General features: G+C 37.9%; 2 protein-coding genes across 2 annotated transcripts in view; one reads left to right on the plus strand and one right to left on the minus strand.

The window, feature by feature from the left end:
* Positions 1-3,942: 3,942 nt before the first annotated feature.
* Positions 3,943-13,749, minus strand: SPCS3 (signal peptidase complex subunit 3). Its single transcript, XM_077782905.1, has 5 exons — positions 13,545-13,749; positions 11,107-11,182; positions 8,538-8,612; positions 7,003-7,118; positions 3,943-6,591 (listed from the first exon to the last, which is right to left on the minus strand). The coding sequence occupies exons 1-5, from the start codon at positions 13,685-13,687 to the stop codon at positions 6,459-6,461; spliced, it is 543 nt and encodes a 180-aa protein (XP_077639031.1). The 5' UTR covers positions 13,688-13,749; the 3' UTR covers positions 3,943-6,458.
* Positions 13,508-20,642, plus strand: part of ASB5 (ankyrin repeat and SOCS box containing 5) — a 40,700-nt gene continuing 33,565 nt past the window's right edge. Inside the window, exon 1 of the mRNA XM_021549840.3 lies at positions 13,508-13,619. The gene's annotated coding sequence lies outside the window, so the exon portion shown is untranslated. The remainder of the gene's footprint in view (positions 13,620-20,642) is intronic.

The raw sequence follows: 20,642 nt of genomic DNA on the forward strand, positions 1-20,642 counted from the left end.
TTTGACAGAAGGTAAACAATAAATACAAAAAAAGGGAGAGAGTTAAAAAAAGACAAAAATTAATTGAAACCCAAGCCATCAAAAAACTTCACTTTGGATCCAGGAAAACAAGTAATTTACACCTCATATAGCTCCCTGGGGAAAGGGTTAAATTGGTGCTGCACCCTGTAGATGTGGCCAGATAAATCTCAGTGTTTGATGTTGCTTCCCGTGAAATACAAGCAGCACTGAAATAAAAATTGCAGAAATTCCCTGGTGCTGACCAGTTCTTGAAGGATTACACTGAACATCAGATGCACACGTATAGCATACATAATTATTGGATCTCTCTGAAAGGATAACACCTTATATATGTACACTTATAACAGTTATGTAAAGTACAAATGGAAGTTCCCCATTCTTTGTTTAATACTAAACATTATGAATTTCAGAGTATTGGAAAATTCTCATCCTGGGATCAGGAAAGTGTTAAAAGAGGCATCACTACCAAACCGATGATATTACTATTATGCCAAGTATCCAGAAAAAAAGAAAGAAACAAACCCAGACATCTCTTATCAGAAGACACCCACTGGCTTTGATGAATATTGATGGATTCCTACACAAGTTATCTCACTTTGAGGAGTGGCCTACTGTCCATGCTGAGGATGTCAGCATCTGCTTTACAAATTTCTGATTAATAACTTATTAAAGTGAGGGAGAGGGAAAAAAAGAGTCATCCAGTCAAAGGCTCTACCTATACCCTACTAATTAAAAAAAAGTTTTATCAACTTTGAAAAATCCCTAAGGAGATACTCCTTTTTGGGAGAGATACTTGGCAACACTGAGAGGTGACAGCTAGGCAATGTTCACTGCTCATGTGGATCAAAGCCTGTGAAAAGAGGCAGTCCTTACAGTGAGCTCAGATGATATATCTGATGAGATATCTAACATTTAAGTTATTTCATTACAGCATTAAACTATACAAAACACTTTACTTTTTAATATTAAAACTTGAAAATAGAAAAAACCCTAAAAAATAGTTCTTAAAAAGAAGAATGTTAATATTAGTTGTTGCCTCATGTGCAGTTAGAATGCAGGCACCAGTGCCCTTCTCTCTTTCTTGCAATACAAATTCCTAAAGGAAAATGCAAATGAACAAGTAATATTTAATGAATGATGGGGGCTAGAAAGGCAGGGGAAAAAAAGAAATCCTTGCCTGGTCTTTCTTTCAGAACTAAAAGAAAAAAAGAAAGAAAACACAAAGAAATTAACCTTTTAGAAATAAAAGAAAAAAAAAAAAAAAAAACAAACAACCAAAAAAAACCCCACCACCAAACAACAAACTGCAAAGCCCAGAAAGACTTCAGCAGTAACAATCCCATCACTGTTACTTCCAAATAATAATTAGGCTAATTTTATCTCAATCTTCAGTTACCATGTCACATGTCTGTCTGCCTCTCATAACAGCATCTAATACTAACCATTCTTAAGCATAAATATTTTTACCCTTCAACTCAGGAATTAATGTTTGGTTTATTTTCTTTACCCACTTCATAGCTCCTACCACAACACTCTGAAACCTCATCTGCATATCAAATCCAACAAATTCCCTTCAGCATGAGCACATGGGACCATAGCAGTCTCTTGAAAAACAAAAGCAAACCCTGATAAAGGAAGAAACACTGATAAAGGAGGCAGACTAAATGAATAGCACTGTACCTACTGCAACAGAGAAGCAAAACTCCACACGTGGCATCCAAATCCCAGCTCTGCCAAAGGAGTACCCAATTAAGGGTCCTCAATTATCCCTTGTGGTTACCAACCACCTGTGCAGCCAGCTGGGGGAACCTGTGGTGGTTTTATCACGACACACAGGCAGTTCTTATCCCAGGGTACTGCTTTGAAGACTGTTGCCTTTCAAAAGCTCTTCCAGTATGGCTTAAGAATGCCACCATCTTTCTGGAACTAAATGTGTATTTTTCTTGTAAAGCACTTGGAAATCACACTTGCATTACAACTGCAAAGCACATGATGACTGCTGTTAACAAAGTTAGTGGTATAATACAAACATGTCTTCCTATTACAGAAATGCTCACCGTCATGGTCATCTAGCACTGGAAGTACATGTGTTCTCTAACTTATTTCTGCCAGTTTTATTATTTTAAGAGTGCTAGCTATTTTTTCAGAATTTAGGTGAGCACTACTAAGGAGCAAAAGCGAATACAGTAGGGAAGCAGAGGAAAGTTCTAGATGAATTTGTCCATGATTAACCCCCAGTTGTTCTTTTTCCACTTTATTTTCTAAATAGTTTATTCACAGAGGATTTAGAATTTCATTATTATATCATTAATGATGGAAAAACACAGTTGTCTTGAAGCTTGGAGTAAACAGCAGGAGGGGTAGTGAGGGAGGAGGGAAGGGTGAGAGGAGGCAAAGAGGTGAGGGTAGAGAGAGATGGAGAGAAAAATCCTGGCCATGCAGATAATTAGAGGGACAGCTGAGAGAATTGGACTGTTCAGCTTGGAGAAGAGAAGGCTCCAGGGACCTCTAATTGAGGCCTTCCAGCACTTGAAGGGGCACTAAAGAAAGATAGGCATTAACACTTTAGCAGGGCTTTTTGAGATAGCACAAGGGATAATGGTTTTAAACTGAAGATTTTACAATGAGGGTGGTGAAGCACTGAGCATGTTGACCAGAGGTGTTACATGTCCCATTCCAGGAAACATTCAAGGTCAGGCTGGATGGGACTCTGGACAGCATGATGAGGTTGATGTTCCTGTTCACTGCAGAGGGGTTGGACTAGACAGCCTTTAAATGTCCTTTCCAACCAAGCTGTTCTATGACCATTCTTATTACTGAATAATAACTTGTTTCCATCTGTGCCTCACCTTCGGCCCATTATCTTCAATAGCATGCCAATTTGGGAAAATGGTCTGAGGGAAGTGTTGGAGGGCACCAGAAAAAGACCCAGAAATTATTTGGCTTGTTCAAGCTAAGTTTTGGATTTTTTTGTTTAATAAAAAGATGCCTGATATAACTACTGCAATATGAGAATTTACCCGTATGTGCAGAATGGGACTTTTCAGGTTAAACAATGTCTGTTAACTTGTTTGAATGAACAGTTTAAAAATATTTTTATAAGATTTAAGTGTTTAAATGAAATAAAAAAATTGAAAATACAGCAGCTAAATAAACCAGAAAAACTTTTCTTGAAGTCTGACAAAGTTGTTCTGTATTTTCTGACACAAATTTGGAGTAAGATTGCTTCTCAAGTACCTGAATTTTCAGCCTAAATAGCTTTCATTTTGCAGAATTGCTCTGCAAAACCTGTCTTCTTGAAGCAATTTTCAGAACATTTTCAACAGTTGGAATCCAAAAATTAAGTAGGAACTCTATTTAAATCATGCTAGCGAGCAATATATTAGCTAGCTTTAACTTCATTGTTCAGAAGAAACAAAAAAAAAGAATTAACAACTGATAGAAGTAATTTATTTTCGCAATGTCTTTCTATTCTCAGTAACTGTAGAGCCACCCATAAATAAGACTGCCTGCTCAGGGGAGGAGCGTTCTAAACATGTATTTTTCAAAGCTATTTTGCCCCTCCTGCATAGAGCTGTCAGTGTAGTGCTTCATGATTTTGATTGCAAATGGAAACCCAGGCTACTTGAACTCCTGTCTCCAGAACCTCATTTAAAAAATACTATCTGAAATATATCTTTAGCGTTTTCAGTTCAGCCTCTTCCCATGAAGTAAATCACTTGCCAGGGAATACCTTGTTTGTACATATTTCTCCATAAACCATCAGTATTTAGGCAGCAATGCAGCTAAGAGAACACTCAGCCGCCAGCTATACTAGTACCTGACGTGTGAGACAAGAGCAAGTAAATGCCATTAGGTTCCACAAAAGCACATTCTTTTTGAAAATGATTTGAGAATTGTCACAACAAAATACAGTAGCCATTTGACTTTTGGAAAGGCTTTTTACTTTTAATAGACATCAGTTGAGGAATTTGCCTCCTTAAACTCTGAACCAACACCCTGTCTCAGTGGCTCAGGAACAAAAGCCAAGCTATTACAGAATCAAGTACTCATCTGTGCCGGCCTTTTCCTCAGATAAAAAAAAGGTCTTCAAGAATTTGAACTCTGTGGTAGCTTCTTCTTCATCCCACTAAAATTCTTACCTCAAACATAATTTCTCTTCACAGGGAAAGGCTAGTAAAGCATCAAACATTACACTTGAAAGCTACTGTTTCAATGTCTTGAAATTCTGCTACTGTCTGCTGGGAGGATTATACCATTTTTTAGGACAGAAAGTAGCTTTCGCCCTGATGCTCTTTGACAGTGGATCCTTGTCTTTGCAGTTAAAGCTTCTCTTTAATAGGCAGACATTATATTCATTGGAAGAGTACAGCCAAAGGAATGCAGGGAAGTGGCTGAATGCCAGGCCACAAGAAATGCTTCAGTAAACAATTCAAGAATATAATTTATGAAAAACCAACCACTTATTCGGCAATTACTAAAACAAATCCACAACTTTGCCCAATTATCTCTAAAAATATTTTGGTTTCCTTCTCTATGACAGTTTTAAGTTCTATGTAACAGTTTTTAGAGCCATATATAGAATTTTTATGAAAGCACAGAAAAAATAGTGCATGTTTCAATGTGCTGATTATACTACACTGTGGAAAACAGCACAAGTTCAGAGAACGGAAATTCATGCAAATATGCTGGATACAAATGACAAATGCTCCTACAACATTCATGTAAAAAAAAAGATTAGTTTTTGCACTTAAAATTTTGTTTGCACAGACAAAGCACCTTTTGGGAATTATTTTCAAGACCTTTTTGATTAATACACCAACACAAACAATGTATTAAATAGTCACTTAGGGATAATTTACAAATATTAAAGACCCCTTTTTAAAAGCAAGTTAGTTCCCTCAAAATCAATCAGGGAACTAGGTGAAGTCAAAACAAAGGAGGATACTCTGCTCCACTATTCTGCCTGTTTTCTTTTGTAAGGGTTTTCATAATGCAGTTCTCACCATATTTCCTATTACCTTTTTTCTGATTTACAGTATTAAAACCTGAGTTTTAGTTTCCTCTTTTTCCAAGTACCCAGTACATCCAGGCCATTCCCTGTCTGGCAATGAATTCCCTTGTCATGCTTTGTTTGAAGATACACATGTAAATTAGGGACTGTGCCAGGAAGGCGTTAACAGCACATGTTCCTGGGTATCTCCTGGGTATCTCCTGGATGGCCTGAATGCACAGTCAATCACTACAAACCATTGTATTGCCTCGAGGTGATCCTGGTACCCTGCTCATTCCCTCCTCCCAACCCCAACAGCAGTCCCAGCTGTAGCTGAGGGAAGGAGCACACACAGGGCGATGTGCAGCCACAGAGAGGCAGCTTTTTCCACAGAGATGCCACCTGAAGCTGCTGCATGCTCCCTTCATGGTCCTTCTTGGATCATGCACTCAGCAAGCCTTGCAGGTAGACTCACTGACACTCAAGTTGGTAAATCTGCCTCAATTACTCTACCTTACCATGGGGAAATCCTCTGTTATGGGAAGGTTTACCCACACTGTTTAGGCAACATCTATCCTATTCCTTGCTGTGGAAGGTCCCCTCTGGTATCAGTTGTCTCAGCCCCTTCGAACAAGAACGTTCATTCTTCCTGATGAACAGATCCCAATAAAAAAACAGATTCCATTTCAGAAAGCCTTTCTTTACCTAAAGCTTTTACTTTCTTTACTGACTTAACCTTATGTCTTATGCTTAAAAAATAAGACTCATAGTGATTAGATTTCTTTTTATTCTTCCAGTTTGCTGCATTGCAAGCAGTTATTAAAATGATTTGTAATACAGAACTGAATGTGGGCTATATCAGTGGCACTCAAGATTTGAGGCTGACTGACAGATAATGAACTATCAGTTTTCCAAGTAGCTGCTGGCAGTCCTAGAAAGGACCAAGCTTAGCCTACTGTAACATACTGCACATGGATTTAAAAAAATACCCTAAAATGGAACAGCTGTTTCCTTCACACTTCCAGAAACCAACTCCAGAAGATATATATGAGTTCTACATAAAATAAATAACTATCACAGTACTTAGAAAGTCCAAACACAGGAAGACTATCTTCTGGTTTAAAAATATTTATTTAAAAGAAAAGGAGATCTATACTTAAATGGCCAGGAAAAAAAATCCTCAGTTTCCCCCTCAAAACCATTACTCTGCAAAATTTACCTTTCCCTTAAGTTTCAGCTTCAATGTTTTACTTAAAAAAAAAAAAAACCAAAACCAATAAAACCCTAACAACTGAATTTTCATTTCCTTTTCCTATGCTACTATCCTGAGGAAATTAAGTTCCATTCAGTGAAAAGTTGCACAGGATGCAAGAAGAAACTGCCATAAAATGTATCCACAATATACAAGTATAAAAATATTTTGCTTATGATTCAGTATTATAATTTAATAACTTTTTGTTGTTTCATAGGTATCTGGGAAAGGTACAGACACATGTCCTGATCCTGTTACAAGAGGTAGAATGCCAGCATTTGGTACAACATTCCAGGAGAGAGTCAAGGTGATATTCCTGTTTCCCCTGCAAAAGCAACAAAGACTATCAGGACAAACACTCAAGCAATTTAATTAACAGTTACTAGTATTAAATACATTAGGTTACAGATTGTTTATCTGGTCCAGAAACAAAAAGCTGTTTAATTTTAGGTAGTTACTGCCTACTTTTTGTGTACTTGACTCCTTTGGAGTTGAGTGCATCACAGAACCAATTTTAGACAGGCTGAAGGCAGAAACCCAGAAACATGTTGCTCATAATAGCAGTGCAACTTCCAGTCTAGAGAATACATATATCTTATCCCAAGGCCATCTTCTAACAGAGTATCTGACAGAATATAGGTACCTTACCACACCAATGAACACATGTATTAAATGCAAAGAATATAAGTAAATCAAGATACCATAAATACCAGTAATGAAACAAATATTTACTTACTTGAGACCATTTCCATCATCAAAGAAAAAGTACTTTGACTTCATGTCTTTTAAGGACAGCCTTGGGTTATCTCCTCTCAACATGATCTTGTCCCAGAGGACCACCTGATTTAGGGCCTAAAATCACAATTGTAATTAAGTCAGCAAGGTACCTTACCAGATCACATTCAGACACTGGGCCTTCATTGCACCATTCATCTAAAACCCCTGAAGTACATGCTTGCAATACATACCTAATTTAACAAAATAATGCTTCATAATGGGGTAATGTAACACTACTACAAAGTGAACTGTGGCACAGAATAAATGGAAACAACAAGGAACATCTTAAAACACAAGAAAGACATTTAAAAAAAAAGTCATATGCTTTAGAAGAATTACAAAGCATAAAGGTGTTTCCTTTTGAACTGCAAAGGTAATAGTTTTAAAGCAGTATTTAGACTTTGTGTCAAATAAACTGAGTTATCATGACTCTGCTTACGTCCTTACCATTTTTCCAACTTTAATGGAAATCCCTACGTGAATTGCAAGCATAACCCCCCAAAAAATTATTAACAGTTGAAAAAGTTAGATCCCAAGTTCTTACGTTACTGGAATTTACACTTTAAAGTGTAAAGTTCTTTTAAGTAGATGCTAAACAATCTTAGTAATTTATAGAACAATTTAGAAAAATACTGCTCAGTATTTGTAAGAAGTGTTGATTTACGTGGAAGAAAAATCTAAAATATGGAACAATATAATAGAAACACTGCAACTCTAAAAACTATTCTAGTACAAACACAATATCCACCATCTTGTTTAATATAACTAAAGTACTTAAAAAAAAGCAAGTTAAAAAAGAAAGAACAGTTTTGTACAGCAAGTTAAGAAAACCCCCAAGCTTTCACCATATCCTTGCAATGTGACCACAGAAGCTTTAACTAGACTTCAGTGGTACCATGGCAGCATGGTGTTGCATTAATTTTTTTAAAGGCTGTGCCACATAGCTTTTATCAGATCAGTAAAAAGATTTTTCAGCTATCCCAAAGGGAAGGTTCAATCGCAACCACTTTAAAACAGCAAGGCAACTTATTTGAGAAGTATAACAAGGTAATGTAAATGAATTATGGGGCTACAGTAACTGGTAGGGTCAACTGTGATCTATGAACAAAACACACACCACATCAGGCCAGCCCAGAAGCCACTCTCTCTTGTTTCTAACAGTGGTCAACTGCAGAAATTTAGAAAAAAAAAGGAAAACGGATAGAAAAGGTAAAAAAACTCATTTACACTACACTATTGTAAGTATACTGGAACACAAAGCATGTTATTTTTCTCCCACTTATATCGGGCATATATCAAGTTAGGTTTTATGCAGGTGAACTTCCCAGCCTACAGTTGAACTGTCAAAAAACAATCATGAAGGCCAGTAAAACCAGTGCAGGCTAGTAGGAAATGCGGGTGTCTTTAACTCTTCTCAGCAGAACTACAGAATGTTTAAAAATAGCTGCAATACTAAAAATGGGTAATTGCTTCAAACCTCTTTTTAATACTTACATTGTTTTTCGTTGAATATTCTGCAGACAAATATAGAAACAACTGTTTAACATTCCAATCAAATATACTCTGCAGATGTATGCAAGTTAAGAAAAATACCATACTGTACTTACATATCCTTGTTTTATTTTTACTAGATCTAAGTGGTCTATGCTCATTACAGTGAGCTCTTACCTTTTGACATACCTCATCTTACTCATAAATCAGAGCACTGCCAGCAGCTTGAACACATACTTAAATCATAATAAAGTGAAAGATTCTTAGGTAGGTATTTATTTTTACTATTTATGAAATTTAGCTGCTATTTCTCTTCCAATAATTTAAGAGTTCTTTGTTTGACACTGTAAACTAGTAACCAGAATTCTCTGCTAGACAATCTATAATAAAACCTTTAAGAAAAAAATCAGAACAGAATTCTACCCTAAATATCCTCAAGGCAATTTTTTATACTGTAAGAGAACCTTTGTATCCAAATGCAATAATGTTAAACAATATATAAATACAAAATTGGTGAAGTGTAGGATATTCAAAGAGCCTATATGGGAAATATTCCATATTGGAAGGGACTCAAAAAATTAGCAAATTTGATTGCCTGCTAAAAACAACAAAAGCTCATTAGACTTGAACAAAACTCTGCTCAGATTTTTGATCAACAATAAAGAAGTGGTGACTGCCATTTGAGACAGTATCATAATGCTGGGATTCTAAACAATTGTCTGTTTATTTAACAGTAACATGTGACTGCTAAGGAAAAAATTTTTTAATTCTATTCTCACAATAGAGATTAGCTGTAATCTTTTATTTCCTAGTCCTCTTTTGTATTCTATTTGGCATTATCTCAAAGAATAATTCCCTAACCAGCCTCAAAATCTCTTTTTTCTTCTTCCACTCATCCCAAGACAAATATGTTTTTAAGCTACTAATTCAAAGAGCAAGAAAGGAAAGACTGAAATATTTAACTGCTGTCACTGCAAGAATTGTTACAAAAATTTTACTTGAACATTTTTTGTCATCTGGCTCAAAATATCAAACAAGATTCTGAAGCTTTCCTTGATAGGATTCCTTACCACTTGCAAAAGTTAGCAATTAATTAAAGAAGCTTAAAGGAGTTTGTGAAAACTGTATGCTTCCCTTTCCTTTGCCTAGTTTCTTTTTCTGTCATTTTATTTAACTTCTCTCAGGACTAAAAACTTCTTTCTGGTAGTCAAGACAGTCCACATACCTGTATCACTTCACAAATTTTGAACAAAAAACCCTACCAGACTTTTGCAGCTCTAAATATTGCACGCTTTATTTATGCCAGGCATGAGAGATTGTCAGAATCATTAAACAAATAAACAAAACAAAAAAAAAAAAGGCTGTTACTAGTACAAGTCATTCAAATGTGGAATCTTTATGCCCACATATTGCAGACTAATCCTTGGGTAAGAACATTTGTTTTAGAGGTCCTGTCCTGCCTTGCTCTGCTTCTCTCTATATATAATGTGTACAGGTTTATGCATCTATTTTATAATTTCAGTCTCCGATTTTAATACGTATAAGCATTTCAGAAGTAAAACTAAGACTTAAGAGCTTACTTCTCCTGCTGCCAGTTGATATAAAAAATCCTCTTATTCCCATGCAGACTTGCAAAAATATGATTAGCTGTTTATCCAACATTTGTATCACGAGTTGTATTTTGTGTGGTCTGTTCACACAACACAGTTCTTCAAAAGAGTGAAACCAAGACACAGAAGTGATCAGTGTCTTGCCTAACAGTGATAAAAACCAGCAGACAGGGAAAAATCCCAGGATTCTCAGACCAGCTGCAAAACATGGTTTAGTGTAATCACCTGAACATGCCACCTATTATTTGGTACTGACTTCTGCAGAAAAATTCTTTCAAGAGCCCAAATCCAGACTAGCAGGGAAGCAAAGAAATACAAAAGAAAAACTGCGAAACTGCAACAGCAATTGAGAAAGCGGCCAAAAACCAGTGTGATACATCTTTTGTATGCTTCCCAAAGAATTTCATACTAGTCAATACTAAAGGTTAGAGTGTTTAACATCTAAGCAAGTAAAGGATTACAATACCTTTTTTAATTTTAGAAACTGACAGGTACTTATATGCAACTATTATATAGTCAGGACTCTGAAAGCCTCACAAGAAAGTGAGTTTGAAAGGTGCAGTTCCTTAGATTAGGTATGACATTCAAAACAGTATGCTATATAAACCCTACCATTAATTCACTCCTCAAACCACTGATACAAACTTTGTTTAGAAGTAGTAATGTCTAGATGTTAAACTGCACTCCCCATTATTAGATACAGTGCACTTCACAATAGAGCCTGATTTTAACAACAGGCATTAAACAACCTGTAATCTACTGGAGACCAAACAGCTGGGTTAAGTTCTATTTCACTGCCACAGCTATGCAAAATACTATTTTTAGCTGCTTTAAAATTTTATTTTAAGACAAATAGCTAGTTTTCCCCAAGTCCTGAATATCTGAAGATTATAAAGTAACAAAAATAGCATCAAAGTGTTCTTATACCAAAACGTTTGCAAACCATTTTTTCCATTAAGGATATCTGCCGTAATATCAAATGTGACGAATCCCAGATCACTTCTTTCTCTAGGTCCAGTGAAATCTTCTACATTTTTTCTAAGAGAAAACAAAACACAACACAATATTATCCTTTCTCATTATTTGTATCTTACACACTACATAAATTATGGTTCTTATTAGATATATTCCTTATTTGCTTTATATACTTCTGGCTAAAACGTAATCAACGTTACAAACTAATACCTACCTTCCAGGAATTATGGTGCCCCGGTTTTAAGTGTGGGGCCTAGCCACCACAGTGTCTAAGACATTTAAGTAGCCTATTGACTTTTTCCTTTTAACAAAAATCTGTATCTAAACTGGACTATATTTCATTTTAGTAAAATATGTTTTAGCATCCCCATATATGTAAAATTGGTTGGGACACCATCAGCATAGCAGTCTGCTGGCAACCATGTTTAATATTATTTCTTAACTGTCCTTGAAAAAACAAAGCCTCTTGTGCTCCAACTATTCCAATACAACAGTTTACATGCACAGTTCACACAAATTTCAAGATTTATTCCTGTGATGTATTTAAATAACAGCATGAAGAAAATAGTTATTTGCCTCTACATTCTGGAAAATTGTATCATTTTAGAAGGCTTTATTATAAACCTACATTTGGAACAGTATCTCACATTGTCACACTAAACCACAACAGAAAGAGCAACTGAAAAATAACAGACATACAGCAGATATTTCCATATGTATTCATAAAGTTTATCAATTTACCAAAGTTACTATCTACAAAGAGAGATACCATAAGCAATTAGCTTGGCCATCAACTATGAACCTTAACTCCTCATTGAACAAATTTTAAAATTAATTATGAACTTCATAGTTATATTTATTCCATATAATTATTTGGAAATTATTCAATTAAAACATTATTTCATTAAAACCAAGTTTAGTAATCTCAAAGAAAAAAAAAATTACATGTGAAGAAAACACTTTTGGAAATAGTAGTAAAGAAAAACACCACAAAATCTTCACAATTTAAGCTTTGATATAAATTTCCATCTCTTTGCATATTTTTAAGTAGTAAACCTTATCAAGCACTTGACTTCACCTTTTAACCACTGTCAGTCAGAGGGAGTAGTAGGCCTTAAGCCTGGGGTCTCCATAACTTCTCAGACATTCCAGAGAAGCAGATTAGGTACAGCATCTCCCAAAAACACCAGATCTGTGCATCACAGAAGGGACTGGCAATACAGATTTCACCCAAATCAGGCATTAGTATGCTGCCCTATATATGCTGAGCTCACCCTAACACTCAAAGACTTGCTTTAATGCCAAGTTTATGCTTTTGCAATCCTCAGTGTAGCATGAATACATGTTTTGTTTTTTTTTTTTTTGGTATGGTATTAAACCAGTCTGAAAGGTGATGGCACTCCCTTTATTTGCATTCATGTCTCCTTTCAAGTCCTGCTATTAGGCATCCACTGGTGCCACTTACTTTGGGGTGGTTCCAAAACTCCACAGACTCATCACCAAGTCACAGAACGGCCTGGACCGGAAGGGACCTTAAAGATCAAGTTCCAACCTCCCTGACATGGTCAGGGACACCTTTCACTAGATCAAGTTGTGCAGAGCTCCATCCAACCTGGCACTAAACACTTCCAAAAGTGTGCTGCTTTAGCTCGCTAATCTGAGCCAAAACTAACCGAAAAAAAAAAAAAAAAAAAAAAAAAAACCCAAAACAACCATGAGCTGAGGTAAAGCAGCTCAGTGCAGTGTCCTACGAGCCAGATTCTCCCGTGGAGCTCTGGTAAAGAACCACGTGGCAGAAACGGGAGCAAAGACCTCCAGGCACAGGTGGCTGTAACAGCTGCTCAAATGCTTGTGAAACTACTGCCCTCCACATCACACATGGGGAAGTTCTCTGAGAGGAAGTCTCCTTTCAGAGAAAAAACCCCACCCCCAATCAACACCAAAACTGGGGAAAAAGGTCCCCCCAGCACAAGTTTGCATCAGCCCATTTTATCTGTGTAGGCAATACGTTTTGATGTGGTATTGTGTCCTACACCTGGGGCATTTCGCAGAGAGGAAGCCATCCCACTTTGGGGCCGTAGGACAGAAAGTATGCTAGGCTATCAATAGAGAACCCAAAGAGAACTGCTAATTAAAAGGACAATGTACTACGATCGCATGGATGTCCGTAGGATGAACTCCTCGTTCCTGTAGGTGCCTGTCTCGGCACAGCTGCGGGCAGCCGCCGGCTCGACTCCGCCCGGCCGCGCCGTCGTGGGGCTCCGGCATTGGCCCGCCCGCAGCGCAGGAGGCCGGGCCCGAGCCCGCGCGGAGCCCGCCCGCCGCCCCGGCCCGCCGCCCCGGCCCCTCCGCGGCCCGGCCCGCACCCTGCGCTGCCCCAGCGGCCCGGCCCCGCCATTCCCTCCCCTCTGCCCGCCGCACTCACAGCGTGACCCGGGAGACGGCGATGCGGACGGGCACGCTGCGCTCCTTGAAGGCGGTGGTGATGAAGCAGCCAAAGGTGAGCGCCGCCATCACGCTCAGCGAGAAGGCGAAGAGCGAGTTGGCCCGGGACAGCACGGTGTTCATCTCCCCGCTGGGCCCGGCCGGGGCTGCGGCCGCTGCTCGGGCGGGGCGGGCGCGGCAGGAAGCGGGCGGGGGGGCGCGCGACCGCCGCGGGGGCGTGGCCGGGCCCGGCTGGGCGGGCTGGCGCGAGGCCACGCCCCTCCCGCCCTCCCGCCCCGCCCTCAGCGCGCCGGGGTTGTCCTTCTGCTGGATTTTTGCATTCGCGTAGTAAAGCGCAAATAAGGTTTAGGCGGCGGCTTGTATTTTCCCTTGGTGTCTGAGTCGTGCTTTCGCTGGTGGTGTTATTTGCCAGTCCCTCCCTTGTTTCCTTTAGGAGGTTCCTCTTCACGTGCTCATTATGTCAACCTCCTTGCCTGGAAATTTCCTTTAACAGCTGGGCTTGTTCCTGGAATCCTTTTCTTTGGTGTGCTGATCTCACACCGTTGGCTCACACTTTCACCTTACCCCACCAATTTGGTTGTAATTTCAATTTAAATTGGTACCAGCAAAGATCAGTTTATGTAGTGAGGTGATTCCTAACTCCTCCTGGGGCTCCTCTTTGGTGCCCATTCCTGCTTCCCGGTTGTGAAAAATGCGTATTTTATGACTGCCTCTTCACACTTAGTTTATGTATTATGGAGGGTTATTTTGTAATACTGTATTAATCCTTTTTAAGTAGCGTGTTAAATAGAGTTTTAGGTTACAACATCACGTTAAAATGTGATGTACGATGTTTTTTACTAGCTCAAGAAAGGGATAAGATGATCAAGAAAGTCTTTGCACAGAGATAACAGCAACAGGAAATCTAAAGTTACTGCCTCCTTATCAGAAAAGGCAAGCATTCTTCCACCTTCTCTCCATCTTTATGGAACCACTAGGATTAAGGGGAAGAAGTTGACACAAACCAGAAAAATTCTTAATTTGCAAGGAATTTATGTATCATGTATGAGATATATGAATATGCAACAGGCTATTGCTTTTAAGGGTTATTCCTTTGTTCACAAGGCATGTTTTTGGTAGCTTAGTGCCCAGAAACATCCGGACATCCATAATTCTCTGCTTTTTATTGTCTCGTAGTGTCCTAATCCTCATTGTCTAAATTTTTACTATTCTAATTTTATTGCTATTTTTATAACTGTTTTATTATTAATAAACTTTTAAAATTTTCAAAAACAAGTGATTGGCGTTTTTCCACGCCGGACCTGCAGCATTATCCATGTGAGAACCCAGGGGACTGAGAGCTTTTACAATGCTTTGGGGCGGATCTTTTTTGGTGTTCCCAACCGCTGTATTTGTCTGCATTAACTATACCAGGCTCGATTAAGGGGGATTTGTCGGGGCTGCCAACAGATGTCAGCAGTGTTATGTTTAATTTTCTCTTCCCAGCTCTAAGATTCCAGTGCTGCAAATACTGGGAGTAGGAGCAGGAGCTCAGCTGCAGGAGTCTGAAAGGGTGGAAAGCCTCATGGTGACTGAAGGGATAGGCAGGAGAAGATGGGGAATGTCAGGCCATTCTGTGTTCTGTAATGATGGTACTCTTTCCTTTCCCCCCTGTAGCCAAGAGCCAGGTCTATGAGTCAGGGAAGAAAAGTCTTTGCAGATAAAGGTAGGAAATGGAAAAGGAGAAGGATCATAATGAGGTTTTTTGTTTGCCCCCAGACTGAGTACCTGCAGCACATGTCTGTTTAGCCTGTAGGATGTGATGCTGAAGACATTCCTTTGGGAACCTGTGTTTCACTGTGCAGTTGGTTTCTGTGTGCCTGTGCATTTGCCACATTGAAATCAGTCACACACCCAAAGAGGGTAGGCTGTTTTCTAGTTTGCATTTCCTAATTCTTGGCCTTTCTGCTATTTCATAAGAGTTTCAGCAGCACAGACTTTCTTGTGTAAAGATTTTTGTTGGCTTGTTATTATATTATGCTATTCCAAATATTAATTATTGTCATGTTTATGGTCTGGAACTTGTTACTGAAACCTAGGATTATTTTTACTGAAAAGTGGGTACTTTTCCCCAAAATAGTTGAAGACTTAGAAGCATTAATGGAACTTTTACTGTAAGCTGGGGAACCAAATAATTTCAGAAGTTATGTCTGCTGCTTTCAAAAGGATAGTTCAAATGTGAACACTGTCTTTTCTCATATCTACCAAAAAAAAAAGGCTTAGTTGCCTTTGTTCTTGCTTTTTGTTCATGGAGTTGCTATTTAGAATTTTTCATACTAAACAACTGTTTAATAAAAAAAAATGGTTCTTGAGCAGAACTTACAGTAATTAAGTAGTGAAATTTTCAAAGCAGTAGTTAGGCACCAGCAAAAGACCAAAATCAAATGGCTTCACCAAATTAATGTTTTTTTAAGACATTGAATAAATATGGCTATTGCTTGTGGAGGTTTGGCTTTATTTTAGTAGAAACCTTAAATGAATGTCACATAAAAGCACAGTAAACAGGGGAAGATAGATGGTATAATTTATTCAGGGACTGATCTATTACTGTTTCAGAATAAAGAAACCTATAGCTTTTTAATGACTGAAATCTTGCAAAATCAAAATACGAAAATATCTTGAAATCAGGCAGTTGTGTTAGAAGAAAGGGAGACAATTATTCACAATAGCTGTTTGCTCATAAGTTCTAGATTGTTCTTTGAAAGATATAAAATCTGATATTTCGTGAAGAATAGTGACATAATATTAATGTCAAAAGTCGCTGACAGCTAAATAAGTTGTGTTACTGGGAATTGAGCAAATAGTATAATTATGGAAACAAATTTAAAGGAACTTGGGGAAGCTGAAAGGTTTGGGAGACCATTTCCGAGATGCAGTGGAATGGTATTCATTACACCCAAGCAGCATCCTTAAGCCCAGACCAGACCAGGCATGTCAGTGTTCAGTCTGGCTATTACTTCAAGAAATGTAATATTTTTCATTACAAACTCGTTGAAAAAAATGCAGAGATAGGCTTGGCAGCAGGCCTGAAATGTAGAATTTGCCATCCTTCTCCAGTCCTCACCCTAAAATTATCTGACTTTGAAAGTGAGTTTTTGTGCACTCTTTGATCTATTAAATATGTGTTCTTTTTTTTTATAGTGACGGCACTTCAACAGGATTGATCCTTGTCAACAGCTGCTGATTAGTAGTCTTTTGAGAGAGAGTAGCTTGCTTTCTTTGGTTGATGTGTTTCTACTCTGATCTTCAAGTTACCGAGCGATTCCTTTCATCATCTGTAAACAAAATAGCAAGTGTTGACACTGACCATCAGCAGAGATTGCTATGAGTTCTTTGTTTCCCACTGAAGTAGTATTGGTTCTAACATGGAACACACAGAAGGAAGCTTTGAGGTGTATGTTGTGACTTTCAAGTGAAAGGGAGGTGTTAACTTCAGCCCAGCACCTTTAGCCTTCTTGGGGCTTAATTTTCCCACTAATTTTACAGGTGAAAGTTTAGGTGCCTGTGGCATCTTTGGCACCTGAACAGATGAGGACCTGCTTTTTTATTTTTGATCTAGGGACATGTATGTACTTCCTTATTTTTTTTTTTTTTTACCATGAATTCTATTTGTCCTTTATTAATTGTTGAAAAGTTAATTATTTAAGACACCATAGTAGCACACAGCCTCTTAGGCAGCTCTGGGTAGGAAGATAAAGATTAAAATAAATGTGGCCATGATCAGCTGTCTCTTGCAACAGCCCCCTTTCAGTTCACACCTCTTCTGGATGGCTCATTTTTACAGCTGGTGTGGAAAGGCTGTGACTAAGAGAAGAGGCTTTTTGGACTGCATTTGATTCTAATGTTCTCCTCACCTCCATTTTTTATACTTTGGATCTACACTGTATGCAAAATAAGAAGATAAGCAAGAAGAAATTTTCACTTGTCTTTGTAGTATTATTGTGAATCCTTTAGCAAGAAAATCTCAGGGAATTTTTAATTTCTGATTTCAGAATTAAGTTGATATTATACAACATTGTCTCATTTAGTGGCATAATATATAGCAAAATTAAAGCTGCATCACAAAGAGAACCAAATATTCTTGGCTCCAAAGTCAGTATGTCTTGGAGCCTAACATAAATTAATTTTTGGCTTCTGTGAGGTTTGCCCATTTCATGGCCTATAAAGCCAGGTTAGGTAAATTCATTCAAACGTTTCTGATTTAGCTTAGCCTTTCTCACTTCATTGTGCTTTCCATTCTGGGCTAGAAGCCTGAGTGCTACTGCTCCACCTCAGCTGGGTTTTAACCTCATTCACTCAGCCAGTTGCAAGTCTTCATCACAAGGTATTTTTATGTCTCTTGTAAAAGCACCCAGCAGACCCTTGTCGTGCCTCAGCTTGAAGAAAAAGATATTTTACTAGCTCTGTCATGGTGATATCATTTAGCTGATACCAATTTTAGTGGATGGAAAAAGCCTTTCTGTTATGAGCACTAGCCATGGGAGTCAGCATATAATGACATAAGCTTACAGAATAAACTTTAAACTCTCATCCCTACTATTGATTGTGTAATTTCCTTTTATTAACAACATTCTAAGGTACCAAAATATGCTTTACACGGAAAGAAGAAAAATTAAACCACTTGACCACTTCTACTTAGTCAAGAAGAAAACCTGACAACGTTTGAAGAAAGGGGGAATAAAAGTAAATGGATGACTTCACTGTTTTGAGAAACAAAAATTATTTTTCGAAAAAAAAAGTTAAACAGCTAAAGAAAAATTTAAAGACAGCCTGTAATGTAGAATAAAATTAACAATTTTAAAAGGAATTCAAATTGATGACAAAAGAGTCACAGCTCAAATACTGTTTTTATTTAGAGGCATGTATTTAATAAGAACCTGTGACATTTTTGCTGTTAGTTGAAGAAAAGATTAGCTATTAAAAACTGCAAAAATAGCAGGTTTAGTTACACGAATTTAGGTTAATAAGGTGGTTGCACTGCCTACTAGAGAAAGAGCAAAGTTAGTTTGTCAAGCTAGTTGAAATACCAAAAGCATTGGTTCTGTGGTACCACAATTGGAAGAGGTTGAGTTAATCGCCACAGAGTTCTGTAGACATGGTTAGCAATGAAAGAAGTCACTTGGACCCAAGAAAGGAAGTATACAAAGGGAAAGAGGTGCGAAATTAGGAGATTCTTCCCAAGATCCACTGATACACCTGTATCAGTACTTAAGGCCATCAAAAATTCTGCCTAGGTAGCCTTACAAAGGGGCAGCCAGTATGTGCTTTTCAACATTGCTCTCCCCTCATAGTTTGCTACGACTTTTTCCAGGGGGTCATTTGCCTTGTTCCAGAATGGGTTATAGGGGATGGGTGTGAATGTTATTTTCAATGTAAAATCCAACAGGTTGGTTTTAACTTATCAACAGTTGAAATTGCCAGATTTTGAACTGAGGAGTGTACCAATACACACATTCCTTCCTGTTGATTTTTAGCAAGCGAGAGAGAGGGGCAGGAACCTTTAGCTGAAGAATGGAATGGGCAGCTGGAGGTGGTAGCTTTTTAAGCTTCTGGGGGGCAAGATGTGCTAGAGTTCATCTGTCAGCAGGCTGTGTGTGCCTGAGGTCTGACACGTTTCTGGGTTTAGTAATGCCTCTAAGTACACACATGACTTATTTTGGAATCTTCTGTAATACTCTTAATAGTTGAGTTATGTTAGATATCCAAAGAGGACTGCAACAAATACTGTAAATAAACTTACTATGTTTCTAGCAAAACTCAGATTGAATTCGGTTGTAAACTTGTTGGTCATACCTACTTCCCTTCTGGGCAGAACTTTGCTGTCAGTGATTAGATGGAGTTGTTAAGCAGAACAAGCATGTTCATGTGATAATGTGACAGCAGAACTGGCTGATACCAGACTTGTAGCTGAAGGGGAATCTATCCCCATTATGAGAAGCAGCTATCCAGTGGTGCATAACAAAGGGGTACAGATTTAACATTACTGGTTTTTTTTCAAGAACTGAGAAAGAAAACTAGAATTTCATAATCACTTAAGTAGCTGAATTACTTTTGATGCTTTTAAATACTGTTATATGGAGAATGTCTGTTATGTGCAGAGGTACTGATTGATATTTAATCCCTGACCAGTAATTCCATTCTCTGGAAATCCAGACATACAAGTCTGTATGCTAGAACTATTTTCTAAGATAGGAGTAGTATTTTCAACTACTAGAAAAGGCAAAACACCTTGATGAAACAATTTTGAACTCATTAAGAATTGGTAGAATAAACAATCTTTTAATGTACTCAAATAATTTTGTTTGTATAGAGCCTAAACTGTGTCAGACCAACCATTTTAGTACATTGTATGAAAAAAGTGCCACCATACCACCCAAAGGCATACATTTGAACTTTCTAGAGCAGCTCAAGAACTATGGAAATAATGTGCTACACCAAAATGTAGAGAGAAAGTATATGTGTAACAAAACCTTTATAAATTTAGTGCATTAAAGCTCTTTTAAAGGAACTGTTGTGCTTCATTATTAGAGAAGGCAAATGGTGTCTAAATATGCAACTGTTAAGTAGAATGGGTGTCAAAAGCCAGAGCTCAACTATGAAGAGAAGCATTTCATTTTTCCCTTTTGTGCCACTAAAGATGTCATTGCACTGCATTTTGAAACAGACTTTTGATTCAAGTCTTTAGTTCGGCTATCAGACTATTAGCAGGGATTATGAGAACTGCAGAAATCAGAATGAAACATAACTTTGGTTGTGAGTTGTAGCTTCATGTTGTATGGTTTGTGTAGATCCTGGGTAGACATGGCATTCAGGAAGAAATCTGTAAAAAGGAGATATGAGCCTTTCATTTCTGTGGTTTAGAGTGTTGTATCTGTTGTAATTGGCAACAGAGCTCTCAGGTTTTTGTGCTGATAGAATGGCTTTGTCATGATGCTTCAAGTACTTCTGTAGAATTCTTAAGGATAGCAATGGGATGCAGTGAAAAAGCAATTCAGATCTAAACCAGGTTTCTTCTTTTCTGGATTAAAAAGTTTGTGTT

Source organism: Lonchura striata, chromosome 4 (genome assembly GCF_046129695.1).
Source record: "Lonchura striata isolate bLonStr1 chromosome 4, bLonStr1.mat, whole genome shotgun sequence".
In the NCBI taxonomy this organism is placed as follows: Eukaryota; Metazoa; Chordata; class Aves; order Passeriformes; family Estrildidae; genus Lonchura; species Lonchura striata.